The following is a 22419-nucleotide window of genomic DNA, read 5'->3' as shown; positions in this document are numbered from 1 at the left end:
TGTCAAAGTGCTGCCTCAAACCCTCCCTGATTCTAATTGCCTCTCTCTGGGCTCTTCTGACAGCCTCAGTATCTGGCTGCTCAAAATCAGAGGCCAAGCGGTCTGCCTCAGCACTCCACCTCTGAGCAAACCTTTCACCCTTAGCTTCTCAGAGATTATGCAACGTATAGCATGCGGCTGTGACTATGGGAATGTTATCCTCATTAGGATCTAGTCAGCCATAAAGGCATCTCCAGCGCGCCTTTAATCTACCAAAGGCACATTCAACTGTCATCCAGCACCTACTCAGCCTGTTGTTGAACCGCTCCTTACTGCTGTCCAAGTGTCCTGTGTAAGGTTTCATGAGCCACGGCTGAAGGGTCCCCCAGGATCACTATGAGCATTTAACATCCCACATTATAATCTTCTGGTTTGCAAAGGAAGTTCCCACTTGTAGCTTTCTGTACAGGCTGGTGTTCATGAAGATGCATGCACCTTTCCAGACCACTCCGCGCTGATGTCAATGAAACACCCACGGTGATCCACAAGCACCTGCAACACCATGGAGAATTAGCCCTTCCAATTGATGTACTCTGTCGCAAGGTGGTCTGGTGCCAAAATTGGAATATATGCGCCATCTGTCGCCCCTCCACAGTTAGAGAACCCCATTTCTGCAAAGCTGTGCACTATTTCATGCACCAGAGTCATGGTTCTTCGTAGCAGGATTCGATTTATTGCCTTGCACACTTGCATTAATGCAGCCCCAACGGTCGACTTCCCCGCTCCAAATTGATTCTCAGCTGACCGGTAGCAGTTTGGAGTTGCCAGCTTCCACACAGCAATTGCCACATGCTTCTCTACCGAGGGGGCAGTTCTCATTCTGGTGTCTTGCACCACACACAGTTCTAGGAAAGTGGCTTTCCACATCTGAAAGTGCCGTAGCCGCTACTCTTGAGACCATACCTGCATGATGATACGATCCCACCATTTAGTGCTTGTTTCCTGAGCCCAAAAGTGATGGTCTACCCTATGCAGCTGCTCTGTGAATGCCAAAAGCAATCTAAAGTTGCTCCTATTCATGTCATGCAGAATGTCGGGTGCCTGTGAGTCTTCTTCAGTTAGGAACTTGACGATTAACTGCACTGCCATCTGCAATGTCTTCATGACGGTTAACAGAGAATAGGAGAGCAGTGCGGGATCCATCCCTTCTCACAAAGATGCTGGGGTGCACAGCAGAGAATGGCTGTTGCAAAAATGCCGTGAAATAAACCCGGAAGTCAATGCAGTGCTGGGACACAAAGCAATGCATCACAGGACATTTAGCCAGGTCTCAAGATGTGCCGCGATCCGTTCTGCCTTCCCACAACACCTAGTAACAGAAGGTGTTGAGCTGGGCTGTGGAATAGGTACCCACAGTGCAATGCTCATACTGTTGACGATGGAGCCCCCAATGTGTATGCGATCTGCTGACAGAGGGAGCAAGTGAGAACATGAAATTCAGATTTTTATTATGACAGGTTTCAGAGTAGCAGCTGTGTTAGTCTGTATCCGCAAAAAGAAAAGGAGTACTTGTGGCACCTTAGAGACTAACCAATTTATTTGAGCATAAGCTTTCGTGAGCTACAGCTCACTTCATCAGATGCATTCTGTAGAAAATACAGTGGGGAGATTTATATACACAGAGAACATGAAACAATGGGTGTTACCATACACACTGTAATGAGAGTGATCAGGTAAGGTGAGCTATTACCAGCAGGAGAGCGGGGAGGGGGGAACCTTTTGTAGTGATAATCAAGGTGGGCCATTTCCAGCAGTTGACAAGAACATCTGAGGAACAGTGGGGATGGGGTGGGGAATAAACATGGGAAAATAGTTTTACTTTGTGTAATAACCCATCCACTCCCAGTCTTTATTCAAGCCTAAATTAATTGTATCCAGTTTGCAAATTAATTCCAATTCAGCAGTCTCTCGGAGTCTGTTTTTGAAGTTTTTTTGTTGAAGAATTGCCACTTTTAGGTCTGTAATCGAGTGACCAAAGAGATTGAAGTGTTCTCCGACTGGTTTTTGAACGTTATAATTCTTGACGTCTGATTTGTGTCCATTGATTCTTTTACGTAGAGACTGTCCAGTTTGGCCAATGTACATGGCAGAGGGGCATTGCTGGCACATGATGGCATATATCACATTGGTAGATGTGCAGGTGAATGAGCCTCTGATAGTGTGGCTGATGTGATTAGGCCCTATGATGGTGTCCCCTGAATAGATATGTGGACACAATTGGCAACGGGCTTTGTTGCAAGGATAGGTTCCTGGGTTAGTGGTTCTGTTGTGTGGTGTGTGGATGCTGGTGAGTATTTGCTTCAGGTTGGGGGGCTGTCTGTAAGCAAGGACTGGCCCATCTCCCAAGATCTGTGAGAGTGATGGGTTGTCCTTCAGGATAGGTTGTAGATCCTTGATGATGCGTTGGAGAGGTTTTAGTTGGGGGCTGAAGGTGATAGCTAATGGTGTTCTGTTATTTTATTTGTTGGGCCTGTCCTGTAGTAGGTAACTTCTGGGTACTCTTCTGGCTCTGTCAATCTGTTTCTTCACTTCAGCTGGTGGGTATTGTAGTTGTAAGAACGCTTGATAGAGATCTTGTAGGTGTTTGTCTCTGTCTGAGGGGTTGGAGCAAATGTGGTTATATCGTAGGGCTTGCCTGAAGACAATGGATCGTGTGGTGTGGTCTGGATGAAAGCTGGAGGCATGTAGGTAGGAATAGCGGTCAGTAGGTTTCCCATATAGGGTGGTGTTTATGTGACCATCGCTTATTATCACCGTAGTGTCCAGGAAGTGGATCTCTTGTGTGGACTGGTCCGGGCTGAGGTTGACGGTGGGATGGAAATTGTTGAAATATTCTATGATTCTATGAAATCATGGTGGAATTCTTCAAGGGCTTCTTTTCCATGGATCCAGATGATGAAGATGTCATCAGTGTAGCACAAGTAGAGTAGGGGCATTAGGGGACGAGAGCTGAGGAAGCATTGTTCTAAGTCAGCCATAAAAATGTTGGCATACTGTGGGGCCATGCGGGTACCCATAGCAGTGCCGCTGATTTGAAGGTATACATTGTCCCCAAATGTGAAATAGTTGTGGGTGAGTACAAAGTCACAAAGTTCAGCCACCAGGTTTGTCGTGATGTTATCGGGGATACTGTTCCTGACGGCTTGTAGTCCATCTTTACGTGGAATATTGGTGTAGAGGGCTTCTACATCCATAGTAGCCAGGATGGTGTTTTAAGGAAGATCACCGATGGATTGTAGTTTCCTCAGGAAGTCAGTGGTGTCTTGAAGATAGCTAGGAGTGCTGGTAGTATAGGGCCTGAGGAGGGAGTCTACATGTTGACTTTTGGGTGTTGACATCACTTTTGTTGACAAAAATTGGTTGTGTAGACACGGCCTTAACAGGTTGTGATTTTATTTTCTAAAGAAAGATTACCAACCTGTTTAAGATCCAAGATCCTTAAGGGAATGTACTGAAAATCATATAAAGAACTGATTTTTTTCTATAGATGAATGTATATATGGGGTCCAAACATGCTACCATTGCAGGAAATGAGTGCTGGAGATGTGGATTTCAACAGCACTTTTACCATGGCTGCTCAGGTTTCATCAGGCTTATTAAATAAAATGAGTAGCATTCAGCATTTTTACATTTAAATATTTTTTTAAACTAATAAAACTGTAACTGTGACATGGTAGGGAGGCCATAGAGTATTTTTAAAACCCAAGACTATGTCTTTCCTGGGGAAGAGATCGAGAACAGCAATGTATGAAGGCAGGGACTGAAAAAGAAAAAGATTATGGATGAATAGGCAGGGGTTTGCACATAGATACTGTATAGACTCATCACAGCCCTGAAGGAACAACTGGAATACCTCTACAAAGGAAGCACTGGATTTGATTCTCTTCTTTATATCAGTTTTACACTGGTGTAATTCCACTGACTGCAATGGAGTTACTTTTGACGTACAGTGGCGTGAGAGGAGACTCAGTCTCAATACATACAAAGTAATAGATACAAGTAATTACAGTATCATACTGTACATAGTCTTTTGTTAAAACCTTTCAGTAAGTCTTACCTACAACACTGAGCTCCAGGCTAAATGAATTTTGTCCTGTTTTGTTGGTTGCAATGCAAGTATAAGTTCCAGCATCATTTTGTGTGAGAGGATCAATAAGCAAAGAGTGAACACCAGTCTCTCTGACCAACATCTTGTGAGTGCTATCTGGTAATACAGGTTTGCCATTCAGAAGCCACATCAGGTCTGGAGTTGGTAACCCACTCACCTAACAGACAATGAAACAGCTAAAGAGAAGTGACAGACTGACACACAAATTCAACAACCCAATAAATTAACTATCTTAAGATAACATATGAATGATGTACATGAGAATGTAGAATAGAAAGTGAGGCCGGAGATAGAACTGCTAACTGCTGTTGGTGATTATTTCCAGGAAAAAAATTTGTTCCACAAATAAGATTTATAAAAAGCAAAATGTTAGTATTCTGCTTGTTTTCAGATTGTGATTGGCTGAAACCAAAACACTAGATCCGAACTTTTGTAGAATTTAATAGGGATGAAATCAACTGGGTTCTACAGAACTCACTTGAAACACATAGAATTTAATAATACAGAATGAGGTATTTCTGTAGAAGGCTTAAATCAACACACAATAGAATTTTGTCAGTTAATATGATTATTTTATACCTCAATTACATTCTATAGGATTGTTCCATTAGAGATAGGTGCTCACTCAGGGTCAAAAGCTTCCCTTCAATGGAAGGAGGCAAATGTCCAAATTCCACAAATTGGAGAAGGGAAATCGAACCTACCTGGCGTGGAGATTACTTTTCTCCAATCTTGTGAAATCTCCACTTTGCTTTTAGGTCCCCACAAGCACTGGTAGGAGAGCAGTGGTAGAGAGTAACCAGCCACTGTGGCATGCTCACCTACTAAACTCTGAATTATTCCTAAGGAAAATTCACTCAAAATGGGCTATAACTTCCACTCTGTCTTCTACTCCTTTCAGGGCTATGGAAGAGCTACTTGCATGGTAATGGGACTCGTGTCAGCAGTGTGCGTGTTTGTGTGTGTGTACATCCTCAGATCTGGAATGGTGGAGGCTATGAATTGCTTAAAAGTCCCTGGGTTCTGCACAAATGCTATACCACTGCTTAGCTCATTTGGGCAGACACTAATCACTGTGACCCACAACTCCTCAGAGTTGGGAGCATGGGTCAGTAGGTTGGGAGTTTTTCTTCTCTGTGCCCTTGAGAGAAAGAGGGAATGATCGAGGCTCTGTTGCATTTTTCTAAAAATATTAGTCTTCTTACTATCAATAAAATACAGTATGAACCTTGGAATGAACAGCATACAGTATCTTCAATCATTTCTGCCCCACTTTTATAGCTATATGTGGGTGTGTTCAAGCACCTGTTTACAGGATGACTCAATGACTCAGCAGAGGAGCCCTACATCTCTATGGAAGTTCCTTCAGTTTGCCACTCTGCTAAAAGGCTGTTAGAAACTAAGCCACATAAATTGTATGAACACTGTTGTAAATGAGCCTTCTAGTTTTGGTGAAATTTATACAGCGTTTTTCATTCCATTTGGCATGTGCTACGTAGAAAACACCTGAAGCTCAGACAGAGTGGTAGTAAGAAATGAGAGAACAAACACAAGAAAGGCATTAAATATTAGAAGAAAGTATTGAAGAACGCCTATTAAAGAAGACAGCTTCCAGTATGTATACAGAGAGAGTAAGAGTGAGCCATGAAAATACCTTACAGTCCAGTCTACAAAGTCGCCCCTCATGAGCTACCATGTCTCCAGGTGCCTGCAAAAAATATGGCCGGAAAAAGCGTTCTTGTAGTGGTTCTTTATCTCCTTCTTGCACACGGGACCTTGCTCTGCAATACAAAACTGCAGTATGTGCTTGGAAGAAATATAAATTATTTTCCTAAAATTTGGTATGGGGCTCAAACTGTAGAAAATGATCAACAGATATTTAGGTCCAAAAAGTAATGACCGGAACAGGTGTACAAAGAAAAGCATTAAGTACAATATAATGAGTGCATATTTTAGATTTGTTAGGATTATCAAATGAACTTTTAATTTAGTAAGTAAAACTGGATTCCTAAGTCATTCCATATTTTTCTGGCAGAATTTATTTTTATTATTCCATCCATTTCCACTAACTCCATTGCAATTGTGATTAACTAACTGTAATAATAATACTTTGTATTTAATTAGTACCTTCCACCTGATGATATCAAACACTGTATTGACATTCGTGAATTAAACCCCACAACTAGGGAGGTAGGGAAGCATTATTATCCTCATTTTACAGATGTGGAGAGTGAGATACAGACGGGGGGGCTGAAGCCAAATTTTAAAAAATGACCAGTGATGTTGAGTGTCCAAATTGAGACACATTAAAGGGGCTTGATTTTCAGAAGGTGGGTGCTCAGCAGTTTCTGAAAATCAAGTCACTTTAGGGTGCCTCCAGTCTGGCACCCAAATTCACTGGTAACATTTGAAAACCTTGACCTGAGTGATTTGAACGCATTAACACAGGAAGTCCATGGCAGGAGCAGGAATGGAACTTGGATCCTCTAGGTGAAATCTTGCTCCCATTGAAGACAGTGGGAGTTTTGCCTTTGACTTCAATGGAGCCAGGATTTCACTCACCAACTCAAAGTTCTGTGCTTTTGGTCACAGACCATCCTTCCTCAATTAATCTGCTAAGTGCAAACCCTCTAGAAACTAAATTACACCAACATATCAATGAAGGATCAAAAGATGAGCAGATAATGTTGGGACAGATAGCAAATTTTAACCATGCCCATAAAATTCTATGGCTCTGGACCAATCAGCACCAAGAAATTCAAGTAAATCACTCAACCTGAAAAATATTCTGGGTCAAAATGGCAACCTCAGTAAAGCAAAACTGTATGATTCTGGTATTGTACTTCATCTTACCTATGAGACTGAGTAGTTGTTAATCGGCCACGCATGGGAACAGTCTGAACCATCAAGTGGCCAGAACAACTGATTCTTCCCTAAAAAACAATGGAAATAGAATCAATTGTCAGTTAACTACTCGTTCAATTCTTCATTACAAGTGTTTGATCCTCTACAGTACATTACAGAACTAATATATTTTAAACTGAATGTACTACTGGGCTTTTATATAATATCTTTAATAAAACAGTATTACTTAAGTACTGGGAAGTGCCACAAAACAATTTACAATTTCACATCTTTCAAAGTACATTAACATTTAAGGGTCCAAGTTCATCTCCTGTGTAGCTCTACTGGAACAGGGTAAATCTATTGAAATCAAATCCATACAAGTCAATGAAATAAAGGAAAGATCATACAAGCCTAGAATTACACCAGGGATGAATTTGGTCCACTATATATAAATTATAGCAGTTCTATCTTTATAGAGTAAAACACAAACAAAGGAACCCACCAACTGTGTGGCTAACCTCATCCTCACCAGACATTTGTCAATCAAAGAACATGTATTTGACAACACAACTGTTGTCCACACATAGAACTCTACTCTGCTTTGCTAGACCCACCATAGGTTCAACCCGTTTTACGCCAGTTTTCAAAGTAGCAGCCGTGTTAGTCTGTATCCACAAAAAGAAAAGGAATACTTGTGGCACCTTAGAGACTAACAAATATTACAGCTCACGAAAGCTTATGCTCAAATAAATTTGTTAGTCTCTAAGGTGCCACAAGTACTTTTACACCAGTGTAATTCGATTGACTTCAATATCATTCCACGAACACAAAACTGCAGTAACAGAGTGGAGAATCAAGCTGTTGTCAACTATCATGTTACTTTAAGCAAATGCACCATAACAACTTAATCTATCTGGTTTGGGGACTATATAATCAAAAATATTTATAGTAAAACTATAATAGTGAAACTTGCTAAGAATAGATGGGAAATTTTGAGCAAAACAAAGGTAATGTTTTAGATTTACAATTTTTAAACAGGTCACATGCAAACCTCATTATGCACTGATCTGTGGTCAATTTACAGCAGTTGTTGAAAAAGAAAACAAAATATTAGAATGTATAAAGAATGGAACAAAAACTAATACTGAAAATATTATAATGGCATTTATATAAATATTGCTCCCACCTGAAATATTGCATCCATTTCCTATCACCTTGTCTCAAAAAAGATATAGCAGAAATAGAAGATATTTGGAATGGGTGACCAAAAATGATTAGAGGCACAGACACACGTTCATATAAAGGGAAACTGATTGTGACCGTTTAATTTAGGGAGGAAATGAGTAAGAGCATAGGCAAGTTTTCCATAACTGTCTACTACGTGGCTGCTTCTACGCATCTGGTTCTAGCCATTGTCACAAACAGATTGCTGGACTAAATGAACCACTGGTCTCATCCGGTATGGCAATTCTTATGTTCCTAATTACTTATCTTTCTAAGCTGGAAAAAAAACACGCATTTGGAAAGAAAAAATTCCCTTACTTGAGGATTTGCCGCCATTATTGTATAGTTTCCATCATCATCATTAGTAGTAGCTTCAATGTGTAGAGAACATGTTCCATCTCCCTCTCTCTTCATTTTGCAATGTTCATTTTTCTTTGAAATCTGCTTGCCATCCTTGAACCAATATACCTGAAAGTGATCATAAAGAAAAACAGCTATTTAAATTTGTTTTGCAGTTGAATAGTGACAAGGCAATCTGCAGATAAGAGTAAAATGTGTTTGCTGAACATTTGCTACCGCACATTTAAAATAAACGACTGAATGTTTCAGTATTGGGGTAATGTAAGTTAACATTACAGAACTGTTATCTTGGCTGTATGAGTATGTGCACTGCTAGACATCTCATCAAATCAGCCCACGTATATGAGACTGAATCAGACCTTAATATTTTTGTCAAGTTTTGTTTTCCTTTGATCAAAAGAGATCTGGAGATCAGTCCATACAGATCACTTAGGGCTGACTTTCACTAAGTAGTAGTGGGGAGATGTTGCTATATTAACTGCTTTACTGATTACTTTGAGAACTACCTATGCAGAACAACAGTCTTGGGAGTGAGGGTCTGCAGAAGTGATATACTGGAATTAATGGTAAGTACCCTTTATTTCTGTCCATCTGACTATAAGCATCACCTACCTTGGGTATGGGTATTCCAACAATTTTGCAGGTGAATGTAATAGGAGATCCTTCCATGACCCGAAAATGCTTGAGTCTCTTGTCAAAGATGGGTGCTATGCACTTGCCCATAGGTATTTCATCATGTTGGATTTCCTCATCTGATTCATCCACTGGGGTGCGTTCCAGGCGAAACTCTATTTCATTCATCAACCTCTGTTCAAAGCTTGAAATCTTGTATTCCTGCAGAATTATATTGGCAGTGATCTGAAGAACACTATTACACTCAAAGGTATTTCCAGTCACTTGTTGTCTTAAACCAAATGTCATCTAAAAGACCTGAAAACCTAAAAAACCCTAACCCCAACAGTAGGTGAACTGGTGCATTGTGCAGCAGTATACATCAATATGTGCACCCACAGGCTCTTATTGTAACTTCGGTGTGTATGTTTCATGAAAATGAGACTAAGACTGAGATTTGTCAAAGGGAGTTGCACCTCTTCAATGGGAGCTGTGCACATAACTCCTTTAGGCCTCTCTCGAGAATGTGGCACACTGAAAGAGTAGACTGCGATTTTCAAGGGTGTTTTCCAGAACTAATAGCCTGCTAAATATACGAAGTACTGCCTTTTTGTGTAATAATTTAATTCATACTTAAATAAACGAAAGTATAGCTGCCAAAAGACAAAGATATCAAGATTAAAAAATATGAAACATTTTCGGGTTTACTTACCTTACTGCCAAAATCTTGACCAGTGGAATTACTTTGGATTTGCACTGGTGTAACTGGGAGCACAATCTGGCCCATGATGTAAAAATGTAAGTTTGAAACTGGTCTTTCGATGATAAAATATATGGTGCAACAGTGACCATTCCAGTGTGAACAACCAGTTATAATCTGTTTGAATCATTAAGGGCCTGATCCAAAGCCACTGAAGTCAATGGAAAGACTCACAAATTGCTCAGCTGCACCTTCCTCTCAATGCCAATGAGAAGTCTATCCAAAACTTCTCTTATTATGAGATCTGTACATACAGCGTCAGCCTCCTCTCTATTTGACACAAAGATATGTCTCCTACTCAGTGGCGGATTAATGATTTTGCCGCCCCCCATATGAACTTGTGAACCATACTAACTGATACAACAAAGGAATCTATTTTGTGCATTTTTGCTATCATTTGATTTTCTCTTTCTTTCTTTTGTATAGCATTTATTTTTAACTGAGAACCGCTTAATTTCTTCCTTCCGGTCATATTATTAACACTTAGGATTGTTGCAAGTATGTTTACTAAATGGCGTCGTGCTGTCATGGGTGGTTTTAATACGCGCTATGATTGGTAGAATCGCGGCGTCACTGATGCTTCAGTTTGGTGGGCAGTTACAATATGAACAAACGACGATACAGGCATCCAACAGCCAGTGGGCGTGTGCAAAAATGCCTCGATTACAAAAATGCTGCTATTATAAATTTGCCACCCCTGCAAATTTGTCGGCCTAGGCGAAAATACACCATTGCTCCTGCTTCTGTTGAAGTCCATAGTAGTTTTTGCCATTGATTTCACTGGGAATAGATTCTGTCCTTATCCTATTTCTGACGCAGATGTGTGTCATCAAAACTGAGTTTTAACTGCCTGCAAACAGGGACTGGAACTGTGATAAAATACAGGCTGCTTTGATCTAAGAATATTCAGTAAGGAAAGGTTCCAAGACCCTAAGAGACATACTTCAGAAATTAAGTATTTCTGAAAAGATAGTGATGATTTTTCTTTATTCAGGATAATAATACTTGAATTTCTAAAGCATCTTCCCTCTAAAGATTTACAAATATTTATGAATCAACCCTCTTAACACCCCACATGACTTACGTTAATACCCTCATGTGCAAGATAAGCAAAGATCGCCTGTCAGATAAGAAGTGCAGCACAGTTCCTTTTACTCAGCTAGAAGGACTCTCCTTTTTGTGGTCGTTAAAAGTTGCTACCTACAGACCGTAGGCTCCTTCTCCACTGCCCAGCCCTCCTTGTACCACAGGAACTGCCTTACTAGGCTAGTTATAGATTTCCCTGTGTAAGGGAATCCCTGGCTGGCATAGATCTGGCTCATCACTCCCCTGTCCTAACAACCCAGTGTCGGGGGCATGGTGGGGATATGAGGGTGTGTGGCTGAGGAGGGATACTGTACATTCTGATGCCCTAAGATACAGTTACCAGCCCGTGCACACTACAGCCTTCAGACTTCTCTAACTTATGTGGGATGCTGAACTGGCTAACCCAGAATGGAGCTGAGGGAGCAGAAAGGTGGGGGAAACACATTTTTGTCTCCCTCCCCTGCAGTGAACACCACACAGCCAGATCAGAGTTCCTGAGCCCACAAGTCTGTGGTATTGTGCAAGATGGTGTTACCTGCTGTAATGGTTGGTTAAGATTTACCCTATGGCTCACCACCATCTGGCAAGCTGAATACAACATTGCTCGCAAAAAGAAAAGGAGTACTTGTGGCACCTTAGAGACTAACCAATGTATTTGAGCATAAGCTTTTGTGAGCTACAGCTCACTTCATCGGCTGCATCCTAGCTCACAAAAGCTTATGCTCAAATAAATTGGTTAGTCTCTAAGGTGCCACAAGTACTCCTTTTCTTTTTGCGAATACAGACTAACACGGCTGTTACTCTACATCCTGACTGAATTTCATCTTGTTTAGTTTTTTCTTTCACAAAGCGTGTCTTAGCACATCACTATATGACAGGCCAAATTCTAATCTGTTACACTAGCATAAATCAGGAGTTACTCTGATTTCAGATTTACCAAGTTTATCATGTTTTCCAGCAGACTACAGGTCTTGGCCTTTGTACATGTCTACGGGGAAGTTAAGCATTCAATTGTTTTTTCTGGTGTTGGAAACAGGACTGTGTGGGGGCAGATTCCATATGAAATCAGAGAGTGATTTGTGTATTTTAAGAAATAACCTTGGCATTAAAATGCTTCATAGTCATCTCCCGTTTTCCTGGAATTACTCATAAATTAAATCATCCAAATTCAGATACACCAGTTTCTCTCATAAGCTGTGATTCTAAGCAGATATTTCTCTTTTTTTCCATGTCCACACTTTTCTGATATCTCATATCATTCTTCTTAGATTTGAAATTTGCTGTGAGAACTTCTAAGGGCTTCTTTGGAATTCTTCAGGTAGCTCCTGAGAGCAGAGAGCAAACACTTGTGCAGACTCCCCCCACCATCTCCCAAGACCTGAAGACGTTATTACTAGTTTGTCTAAGGCCCCACAGGATGGCCACTGATGCATCTCCAGAATATAGGACATTCTCTTGGTTCTCCCCACCCCGACCTACGTGACCTCTCCACCCTTGCCAGCATGACCTCTCACAAATTGCACAGAGGATGCCATTGTTCAGAGTGTACTGCCCCACCCTACCCAGCGTGACCTCACACACACGGTGCATGTGAGGTCATGCCAGTGGGGGCAGAGGGGTGTTCTCTGGAAAATGGCATCCTTCGTGTATGATACCAGACAAAACCATGTCTAGTATCAGACAGGCACAAACCATATGAAAACAGGACTGTCTGGTTTCAAACTGGACAAATAGCTTGTCTACCACCAGAACAGAATTTTTTTCTTGGTCTTGACATCCTGTATTTCCTTTGAGAGACAAGGTGGGTGAGGTCATGTCTTTTATTGGACCTGCTTCTGTTGGTCACAGAGACAAGCTTTTGAGCCACACAGAGCTCTTCTTCAGGTCTGGGGAAAGTATTCAGAGTGTCACAGGTAAATACAAGGTGGAACAGATTGTTTGTTTAGCATAAGTAAACATATTTCAAGGGATCATGATCATATACCTATCACACACTTTACTTTCCCCACAAATGATACAATTGTGTCCTGACATTGAGGTTTGTTACAGCATAACTTTAAAGTAGGAAGGCACATACTTCAGAGTATTTGGCTAGATTTATAGAAACATTGGGAAACATTTTCTCTTCCTTTTCCTTTTATTTTGCTCAAGGGATATTGATTTTTTGACTTATGGCTTATGATCAGAAACTAGCACAATATGTTGCTTCGTAACATGCTGTTAGGAAGAAATCTATCTACAGTAGCATCTCAGAGTTATGAACACCTTGGGAATGGAGGTTGTTAGTAACTCTGAAATGTTCTCAACTCTGAACAAAACGTTATGGTTGTTCTTTCAAAAGTTTACGACTGAACACTGACTTAAAGCAGCTTTGAAACTTTACTATGCAGGAGAAAAAATGCTGCTTTCCCCCCTTTTTTTAGTTGTTTACATTTAACACACTATTGCAGTGGTTTTCAAACTTTTTTTCTGGTGATCCAGTTGAAGAAAATTGTTGAAGCCTGCGACCCAACGGAGCTGGGAAGAGGGGTTTGGGGCGTGGTAGGGGCTCAGGGCTGGGGCAGGGGGCTGGAGTGTGGGAGAGGGTCAGGGCTGTGGGCTGGGGGTGCAAGCTCTGGGGTGAGGGGTTTGGGGTGCAGACAGGGGCTCTGGGTTTGAGGGGGGCTCAGGGCAGGGGATTGGGGCACGGGGTTGGGGCACAGGCTTACCTCGAGCGGCTCCCGGTCAGCGGCACAGCAGGGGTGCAGAGGCAGGCTTTCTGTCTGTCCAGGCACCGCGGACCACACTGTGACCCAGAAGCAGTCAGCAGAAGGTCCAGCTCCTAGGCGGAGGTACGTAAGCGACTTCGTGCAGCTCTTGCCCGCAGGCACCCCCCCGCCCAGCTCCCATTGGCCAGGAACTGGCCAATGGGAGTGTGGAGCTGGTGCTTGGGCCCTTACGTGGAGCCCCGTGGCCCCCCCACCTAAGAGCCAGACTTGCTGCTGGCCACTTCTGGGGCACAGCATGGTGTCAGAACAGGTAGGCACTAGCGTACAGGTGGGCACTTTTAATGGCCCGGTCAGCGGTGCTGACCAGAGTTGTTGCAACCCAGTGCCTTACATTCCACGACCCAGTACTGGGTCGCGACCAACCCACAGTTTGAAAACCACTGCCCTATTGTACTGTATTTGCTGGTTTTGGTTGTCTCTGATGTTGCCTGATTGCATACTTCTGGTTCCAAATGAGGTGTGTGGTTGACTGTTCAGTTCGTAACTCTGAGGTTCTACTGTATCTCAAGTACTTATATAGTCCCCATTTATCATAGTATCTGAGCAGCTGACAATCTCTTTTTACTGCATTTACCCTCACAACACCTCAGAGAGGTAGGAAAGTACTGTTCTCCCCATTTTACAGATACTAAGTGACTTGTCCAACATCATATGGGAAGTCTGTGGTGGAGCAAGTCATTGAATCTAGGTCTCCCATGTCCCAGACTAGTATGTTAAGCACTTTTCCATTCCTTCCTTGGAATGTTGAAAGAATAACCCATCAAATAAGTATCTTGATCTGAACAGAATACATTGTATTAGGGAGACTTCTGATCTATGTTGATCATTTACTTTCCAGGCATGGCTTCCCCAAGTACCATACCTGTCAAATCAAACTATACTGGAGGTTTAGTTCCAGTTACACCTTAATATCAGGGATCTTTTCCTGCATCCATTATCTCACCTTTAAACTGTGGTTGCAGATTAACAATTGTGAAGTTGTCTGTGAGTCACTAAACAAAAATGTTGTTTTTTGTATATTTAGGACATCAGAAAATCTCTTCCAACAGCTTTTATCTCTCAGCAGTGCCCTGGCTACACTGTTTTGTAAAGTGTCATGTGCATTTGTGTAGCTACAGGGCTCGGAGGAAAAATAGGGTGATTGAACAGGTGATTAGGTAGTGGATATGGGATCAGAAGTAAGGTACAGTAAATCCATGAACAATTTGGAGAATTCAAGAAGGCAACTTTTAGCTACAGTTGAATTAGTTGGAACTTGAATGAGGATGGGGAGTGTTATGTCTTCATGGAGTAAGCAAGTTGCGTGACCACAACTGAAAATTTAGAGGATGGGGAGTTGGACTACAGAAGCCAATAAACCCTTGGTTTTTACGCACATTGTAGTAAAGAACAAAGGAACAAAGAAGAACGCATAGCACATGAATCTTCTCTCGTATAGTCATTTGAGTTATTACAGTACAAAGGAGAACCCAACCCAACACAGCAGAATTGTTGGAATGGTTACTGCTCTTTAAACCTCCAGAGTAGTCAATATCAAGCAACAAAAGGCCTTCCATTCTGCCAAGTGTGATGTCTTCACAGCACTCCCAGCCCCTGCTACCGTAAGGACCACAGTTTGAGCCCAGAGATTTTTACATAGGGTCTTTGTGTAGCAGTGCAAAGACCTGCTACTGGACTGGCTCAACTGTATAGTTTTAAACTATATTAGTGTGTTTAGCAGCACAAATGCTGATCATGCAATTTTTCAAACCTACAAAGAAATGCAAATATAATAACTTTTTAGAACAATGAAGCAATTATTTTCATATCACCTTTTTTTTAACCAATTGTGTCAAAGGGCAGAATTTGGAAAAGAAAAATCTAGTGACAAGAATTACATATGTTGTAACAAAAGTTGGATAATAATGTTGTACCTTTGATACATCTTGAGTTATATAGTTGAAGACTGGGGAATCATTGCTTGGTCCCTGAAGTCTGCGGGTCAGTTTTTCATCATATGTTGTTCTCTAGCAGAGGGAAGTAATGGGATTAGGAAGATAGTACCGTAACACTTAAAGGCATAATTTTAATGAATCTGGAGCTGATTTCGGAATAAAAATATAATGAATGAAGTTCAGAAGTAATGAAATATTACAACATAATTGGAGAGTCTGATACTTGTTCTAGATACTTGGGGTATTTCAGCAGTTTTTCTGCAGATTTTTATTTTATACTGGCTGCTATAAAAAAAAAAGATGCAGTATGTAATTACAAAATAAGGGCATTTTCTTCTTTATATTGTGCTACTTTACAGCAGAGAATATGGGAGGAGAGAGTTCATCTGATGGAGCCATTTAAAAGTCAACCATAGGCATTTTTTCTTTCTTGTGTGTTTCTTTAATTAAAAGTATGGCATGCAAAAATGACCATGTTATTGCAACATCCTGATCCTGCACTGTGATACATGCTGGCAAACTGTTGTGCTCATGTGGAGTCCCAGAGATGTAAGTGGGGCTTCATGCAGACACAGCAGTCTGTGCACCCAGATGACTATGCAGAATCATGGCCTAGATTTGCACAGTTTAAATTTTAAAAGTCAGGAAATGACGAAGATAAGGTTCCTACAGTAGAATTAACTCAGGAATGTTGTAGGTGTCATATTTCCTCTTCCTGTTTTTTCTTGTTATGTCTATAATTCAATAGATTTGTTAAAACTATAATAATATATAAAGTAAAACAAGGCCATGTTAATATTGCTGTAGGAATCTTAACTTTAACTTTTATTGAGTGAAGGTATCATAAGAAACTTAAAATGGGGAACATGAATCTCTTGCTGAAGTAAGTAAATACTGTAAAATTTAATAGACTTTAGTCTATTTGTCTATTTACTCATTGTGTGTGTGTGTTTGATTTGTTTTTGTTTGTAGGATTAGCATGAAAGAACAGAAACAAAGTGATTGCCGACAGGTTTTCTGAATGACTGATCTTGTCAAACAAAGGTTATAGAATTTTTTAAAGGGTGATTTACATAGAAAGATTAGAGAAAGGTGGTTCTGATTGGGACTAACTTGGACATCAGTAAAGCATTTCATAAAGCATCATACAGTAAAGTAATTAATGATCACAAGTTTGAGTAATAAATCTAGACTGGAGTCCTGGACAATAAACTGGCTGAAGGGAAGAGAACAAAGGCTTGAGCTGCAATTTAAGGACTAAAATTCAAGGTTCTTTGTTCCTTCAGCTGGTGGTGACTGTGACACCCTGGTATCCCAATATTCACCACTGTGATGTAATTAGGATATATTTTGTACAAAGTATGCCTTGTGAGGTATCCTTCTAAAAGTCTTGATCTGCTAGACAGTAATATCTAATTGGATTGTATGTGCTATCATCATATGTGAAGTTATGAAGTTTGGCTATATATGTGTTACTGAAACATTTAAGGTTGAAAACATCCACAAGCAGCCTTTCAGGTACAAAATTAAAAAGGCCAAAGAATGTTAATGGCTTATTGAGGAAATACCCCAAGGATTACCCCAGGAACTGTGTACAATAGAAACCTCTCAGAGATAGTACTACACAACGGGAACTGTTTGACCCAGGTCACAGCAAAAGAGCTTTCCACCAAGTGGGAAGAAGATATAAAAGGGGTTCAATGACATCATGATGGTACCTCATTCTCCCTACAACAACACACCTGGAAACACCTGAGGGGCAAGGACAGAACTGTGGAAAGTGATGATCCCAGGCTAGAGGGATTTTTAGCCTGTGTATGAAAACCTGGGAAAGCCAAGGCAGCTTGTGCCTTAAGAAACTGCCAGCCTGTTTATCACTCAGGGTGAGAATTTGCTAATTCATATCCTTCCTATCTAGTGTGTTAAACTCAGTTTGTGGTTTTGTTTATTTACTAAGGTAATCTGCTTTGATCTGTTTGCTATCACTTATAATCACTTAAAATCTATCTTTTGTGGTTAATAAACTTGTTTTTGTTTTGTCTGAAACCAGTGCATGTGTAGATTATAATTTAGGGCAGAAAGCTATTGCATATCTCTCTCCACATTGAGGGAGGGGACGAATTTTATGAGCTTACGCTGTGTAGTTCCCTGTGCAGCGTGAGATGGTACAATTTTGGGTTTACACTCCGGGAGGGGGGTGCATGCCTTAGCAACTGGGAGGTGCCTTAGCTGAGCCTTCCATGCAGATGATCTCAGCATCTATTTGTAAAGCTGCAGCTGGGCGTGTCCCTATCTGTGTGTATGCTGGTGAAAGAGCAAGCTTGGAGAGCTTGGCAACTTATCACAGCACCAAAGTGTGAAAAGGAGCCCAGGCTGGTGGGTCAGGTGAGGTCAGTGGTACCCCAGTTCCAAGTGGCATCCCAGGGGGAACCCGTCACAGTGACATCTTGCTATACAGTCAAAAATGAAATATAAAATAGTAAAAATCTAAGATCACAGCCACTCACATATAATACACAGGCATCAAAAATACAAACCACCCCCAAATGATCAGTTCTCAAGTAGTCAGATGCAAGACGAAAACAGAAGAAAGAGCAAATGTGGGGAGGGGGAGTGTCAGAGGGGAGGGCAAGGTGCACGCAAACTGTACAAGGCAGATCAACTGAAATTAATGGGTTTGCAGTGTCCCAACAAGCAGAGTGTGAAAATCTCAATGACTGTTTTTTAGGTGATGAATTCTATCAGTGAGGACCGTTGTCCAAAAGAGACCTTTCTCTTTGATCTTGATTAGACCTAGGGCCTTAAAAAAGACCATAACAGTCAGCCAGGGACATAACGCAACTGGTGACTGCTCAAGTAATTAGGGTACATCTACACAGCAACCCCCCCACCCCGTCACAACAGCAACTCTCAGAGCCTGGGCTCATGGGGCTTGTGCTGGTGGGATAAAAATAGCAGTGTAGATGCTCTGGCTGGAATCTGGGCTCTGAGACCATTCCCCTCTTGCCAGGTCTCAGAACCTGGGCTCCAGCCCAAGCCTGAAAGTCTACATTGCTGTTTTTAGCCAGCGTGAGCCCCTCAATCCTAAACCAGTTGACCCGGGCTCTGAGACTCACTGCCACAGGATTGTTTTTGCTGTGTAGACATTTCCAGAGAGCCTAGATTGCTAAGAGTTTTACATATTAATACCAAGGTCTTGAATTATATCCTTTGGCATATTGCCAATTACTAACCCTGTTTTGTCTTGTATTATACAACTGGGCATTCTCCATGAGGGCACCTTGACTTTGGAATTTAGTTCCCTCCCTTTATCCAAAATAGCCTACATTTGTATGTTGCTTTTTGGGATGGCTGAAGTATGTGTGATTATGGTGCTTTAGGGTACAGGGTTTTCTGAGGGAGTTTTGGGGGGGGGTCTTTGTGGGGTGTGACTGTGTTTTGTGGGCTCTGAGATGAGATAATTGTGGTTATCAATGATTGGTTGTTTTGTTGTTGGTGGTGCAGAATGATTGAAAAGGAAATGAACTCTGATCTGCTGTTGCTGTGTTTGGTTTTCATGAGGTGTAGTTCTGTTTTTGGTTAGGGTGCCTAGATGAGCCCTTGGATAAACTCTCTCCCTCCTGTATTGTGAAAGGGCCCAAAATGTCCATTACTTAATCATCTGCAGCTTTACTCTTTGTACTAACAATAAAACAATCACATGCTGCTCTCAATGTCTCATATGAGATACAGCCAGAAAGCACTGCTGCATGGTTTTCTTCCTGGTAAACAACATAAATGGGTGGGTACAGTTCATAATTCTTAGGGCTGCAAGGGTTCTACTCACACAACTAATCCAACTCCTTGTTCTCATTCCTTAACTCTAACTTTCCTTGATTATTGTAGATCTAGTTCCCTTAATTTTACTATAACACAGGGTTCTGAGATTTATTTATCTTTGTTTTCCAATCAATTATATAACTTGTATGGTAGCTTTCCAAGGAAATAACACTGCTGTTAACTCACAAATGTTGTCCAAATAGTAGAACTTTTCCCATTCATAGTCCCGTTGAAATGAAGCTTGTAAGTATAATTCAGTTTAAAGTATGGTTATGAGGATTAACGTATTTAGTAAAAATGGCATCTTATTACTGCACACACAGTAAAATTTACATCTGCTATTAGTAAAAACATGTTTTTACTCCTGCCAGCACTGCACAGCTAACATAGCTGGGGAAGACTATATTATAATCTATTCCACCTCATGCATCATCAGCAAAATTACTGGCTATATTCTGAATCTAGAATCCTTTATTGTTGGTGATGAATGATATACTGGATGAAGCTAAGGAACACATCTGGATTATAAAATATCATGCTGAGTGCACAGTTAGCAAACTCTTGACTTGTAAGCTGAACAGATTTCACATGAAAGTCCTTGTTGGATAATAGGGAATCAAGATGTAAATGTATATGGAATCACTCTTGTGTAATATAATAGTAATTATAGTAATATAATAAAATGATAGCAGCACTTTATATTTACAATTCAGCATAGTACATCTTTCATTCCGGATGATCCCAAGATGCTTCACAAACTGTATTATACAGCAATCACTTTCCCTGCCACTGAAATTCGGACAACTCTAAGATACAATACCAATGCGGAGTCCAGTGGCACCTTAAAGACTAACAAATTTATTTGGGCATAAGCTTTCGTGGGTAAAAAACCCACCTCTTCAGTTGTTTTTGTGGATACAGACTAACACGGCTACCCCTCTGATACTTGAGATATAATACAACACTCTGCAAAAGAAAAATCCTATACAACAATTTTTAGGAGGAGGTGGAGGTAATAGGTGTACAAACTAAGGCTGTCGATTAATCACAGTTAACTCACGCGATTAACTCAAAAAATTAATTGTGATTTAAAAAATTAATGGCGATTAACTGCACTGTTAAACAATAGAATGCCAATTGAAATTTATTAAATATTTTTGAGTGGTTTTCTACATTTTCAAATATATCAATTTCAATTACAACACAACATACAAAGTGTACAATGCTCACTTTATATTATTTTTGATTACAGATATTTGCTCTGTAAAAATTATAAAAGAAATAGTATTTTTTAATTCACCTCATACAAGTACTGTAGTACAATCTCTTTATCATGAAAGCTGAACTAACAAATAGAGAATTATGTACAAAAAACCCCTGCATTCAAAAATAAAACAATGTAAAACTTTAGAGCCTACAAGTCCACTCAATCCTACTTCTTGTTCAGCCAATCGCTAAGAGAAACAAGTTTGTTTACATTTATGGGAGATAATGCTTCCCACTTCTTAATTACAATGTCACCTGAAAGTGAGAATAGGCATTCACATGGCACTGTTGCAGCTAGTGTCGCAAGATATTTACGTGCCAGATGTGCTAAAGATTCATGTGCCTCTTCATGCTTCGGCCATCGTTCCAGAGGACATGTTTCCATGCTGATGGCGCTCGTTAAAAAAACAATGCGTTAATGAGATTTGTGACTGAACTCCTTGGGGGAAAATTGTCTGTCTCCTGCTCTGTTTTACCTGCATTCTGCCATATATTTCATGTTATAGCAGTCTCAGATGATGACCCAGCACATGTTGTTCATTTTAAGAACACTGTCATTAAAGATTTGACAACATGCAAAGAAGATACCAATGTGAGATTTCTAAAGATAGTTACAGCACTCAACCCAAGGTTTAAGAATCTGAAGTGCCTTTCAAAATCTGAGATGCACGAGGTGTGGAGCACGCTTTCAGATGTCTTAAAAGAGCAACACTCTGATGCGGAAACTACAGAACCTGAACCACCAAAAAAGAAAATCAACCTTCTGCTGGTGGCATCTGACTCAGATGATGAAAATGAACATGTGTCGGTCCACTCTGGATAGTTATTGAGCAGAACCCATTATCAGCATGGACGCATGTCCTCTGGAATGGTGGTTGAAGCATCAAGGGACATATGAATCTTTAGCGCATTTAGCATGTAAATATCTTGCGACACCAGCTAGAACAGTGCCATACAAACGCCTGTTCTCACTTTCAGGTGACACTGTAAACAAGAAACAGGCAGCATTATCTTCTGCAACTGTAAACAAACTTGTTTGTCTGAAGTACGACTGATTGGACTTGTAGGCTCTAAAGTTTTACATTGTTTTATTTTTGACTGCAGGGTTTTTTTGCACATAATTTTACATTTGTAAGTTCAACTTTCATGATAAAGAAATTGCACTACAGCACTTGTATTATGTGAATTGAAAAATACTATTTTTTTTACAGTGCAAATATTTGTAATAAAAAATAAATATACAGTGAGTACCGTACACTTTGTATTCTGTGAAATCAATACATTTGAAAATGTAGAAAAATTGAAGAGTATTTAAATAAATGGTAATCTGTTATTGTTTAACAGCGCAATTAATCACAATTAATTTTTTTAATCGTGCGATTAATTGCGATTAATTTTTTAAATCGCTTGACAGCCCTAGTAAAAACAATATTGAGAAAATCAAATATAGTGAAACTACTAGCTAAGCTCAATATAGGACAATACTCATATCCATTCATTAAATACTTGTCTTTTCTATGCAGGACTGATTTATCAATGTTTGATAAAAGCTGAATACAAATTCCTAAAAAAGAACTGTCTCCTGGTACTCAAAAT

At 40.4% G+C, this 22419-nt stretch overlaps 1 protein-coding gene across 1 annotated transcript in view; it reads right to left on the bottom strand.

The window, feature by feature from the left end:
* MYPN (myopalladin) overlaps positions 1 to 22419 on the bottom strand; it is a gene marked incomplete at both ends in the record, with an annotated part of 94521 nt that overhangs the window by 11098 nt on the left and 61004 nt on the right. Inside the window, 6 exons of the mRNA XM_084634827.1 lie at positions 4097 to 4304; positions 5802 to 5928; positions 7001 to 7080; positions 8537 to 8686; positions 9191 to 9412; positions 15718 to 15810. Coding sequence (XP_084490953.1) covers positions 4097 to 4304; positions 5802 to 5928; positions 7001 to 7080; positions 8537 to 8686; positions 9191 to 9412; positions 15718 to 15810 — 880 coding nt within the window. The remainder of the gene's footprint in view (positions 1 to 4096; positions 4305 to 5801; positions 5929 to 7000; positions 7081 to 8536; positions 8687 to 9190; positions 9413 to 15717; positions 15811 to 22419) is intronic.

The sequence above is a fragment of the Lepidochelys olivacea genome, assembly GCF_965140295.1.
Source record: "Lepidochelys olivacea isolate rLepOli2 genome assembly, chromosome: 7".
Taxonomy (NCBI): domain Eukaryota; kingdom Metazoa; phylum Chordata; order Testudines; family Cheloniidae; genus Lepidochelys; species Lepidochelys olivacea.
The sequence above is the reverse complement of the archived record's forward strand: the minus strand, read 5'-3'. Positions and strand labels throughout refer to the sequence as shown.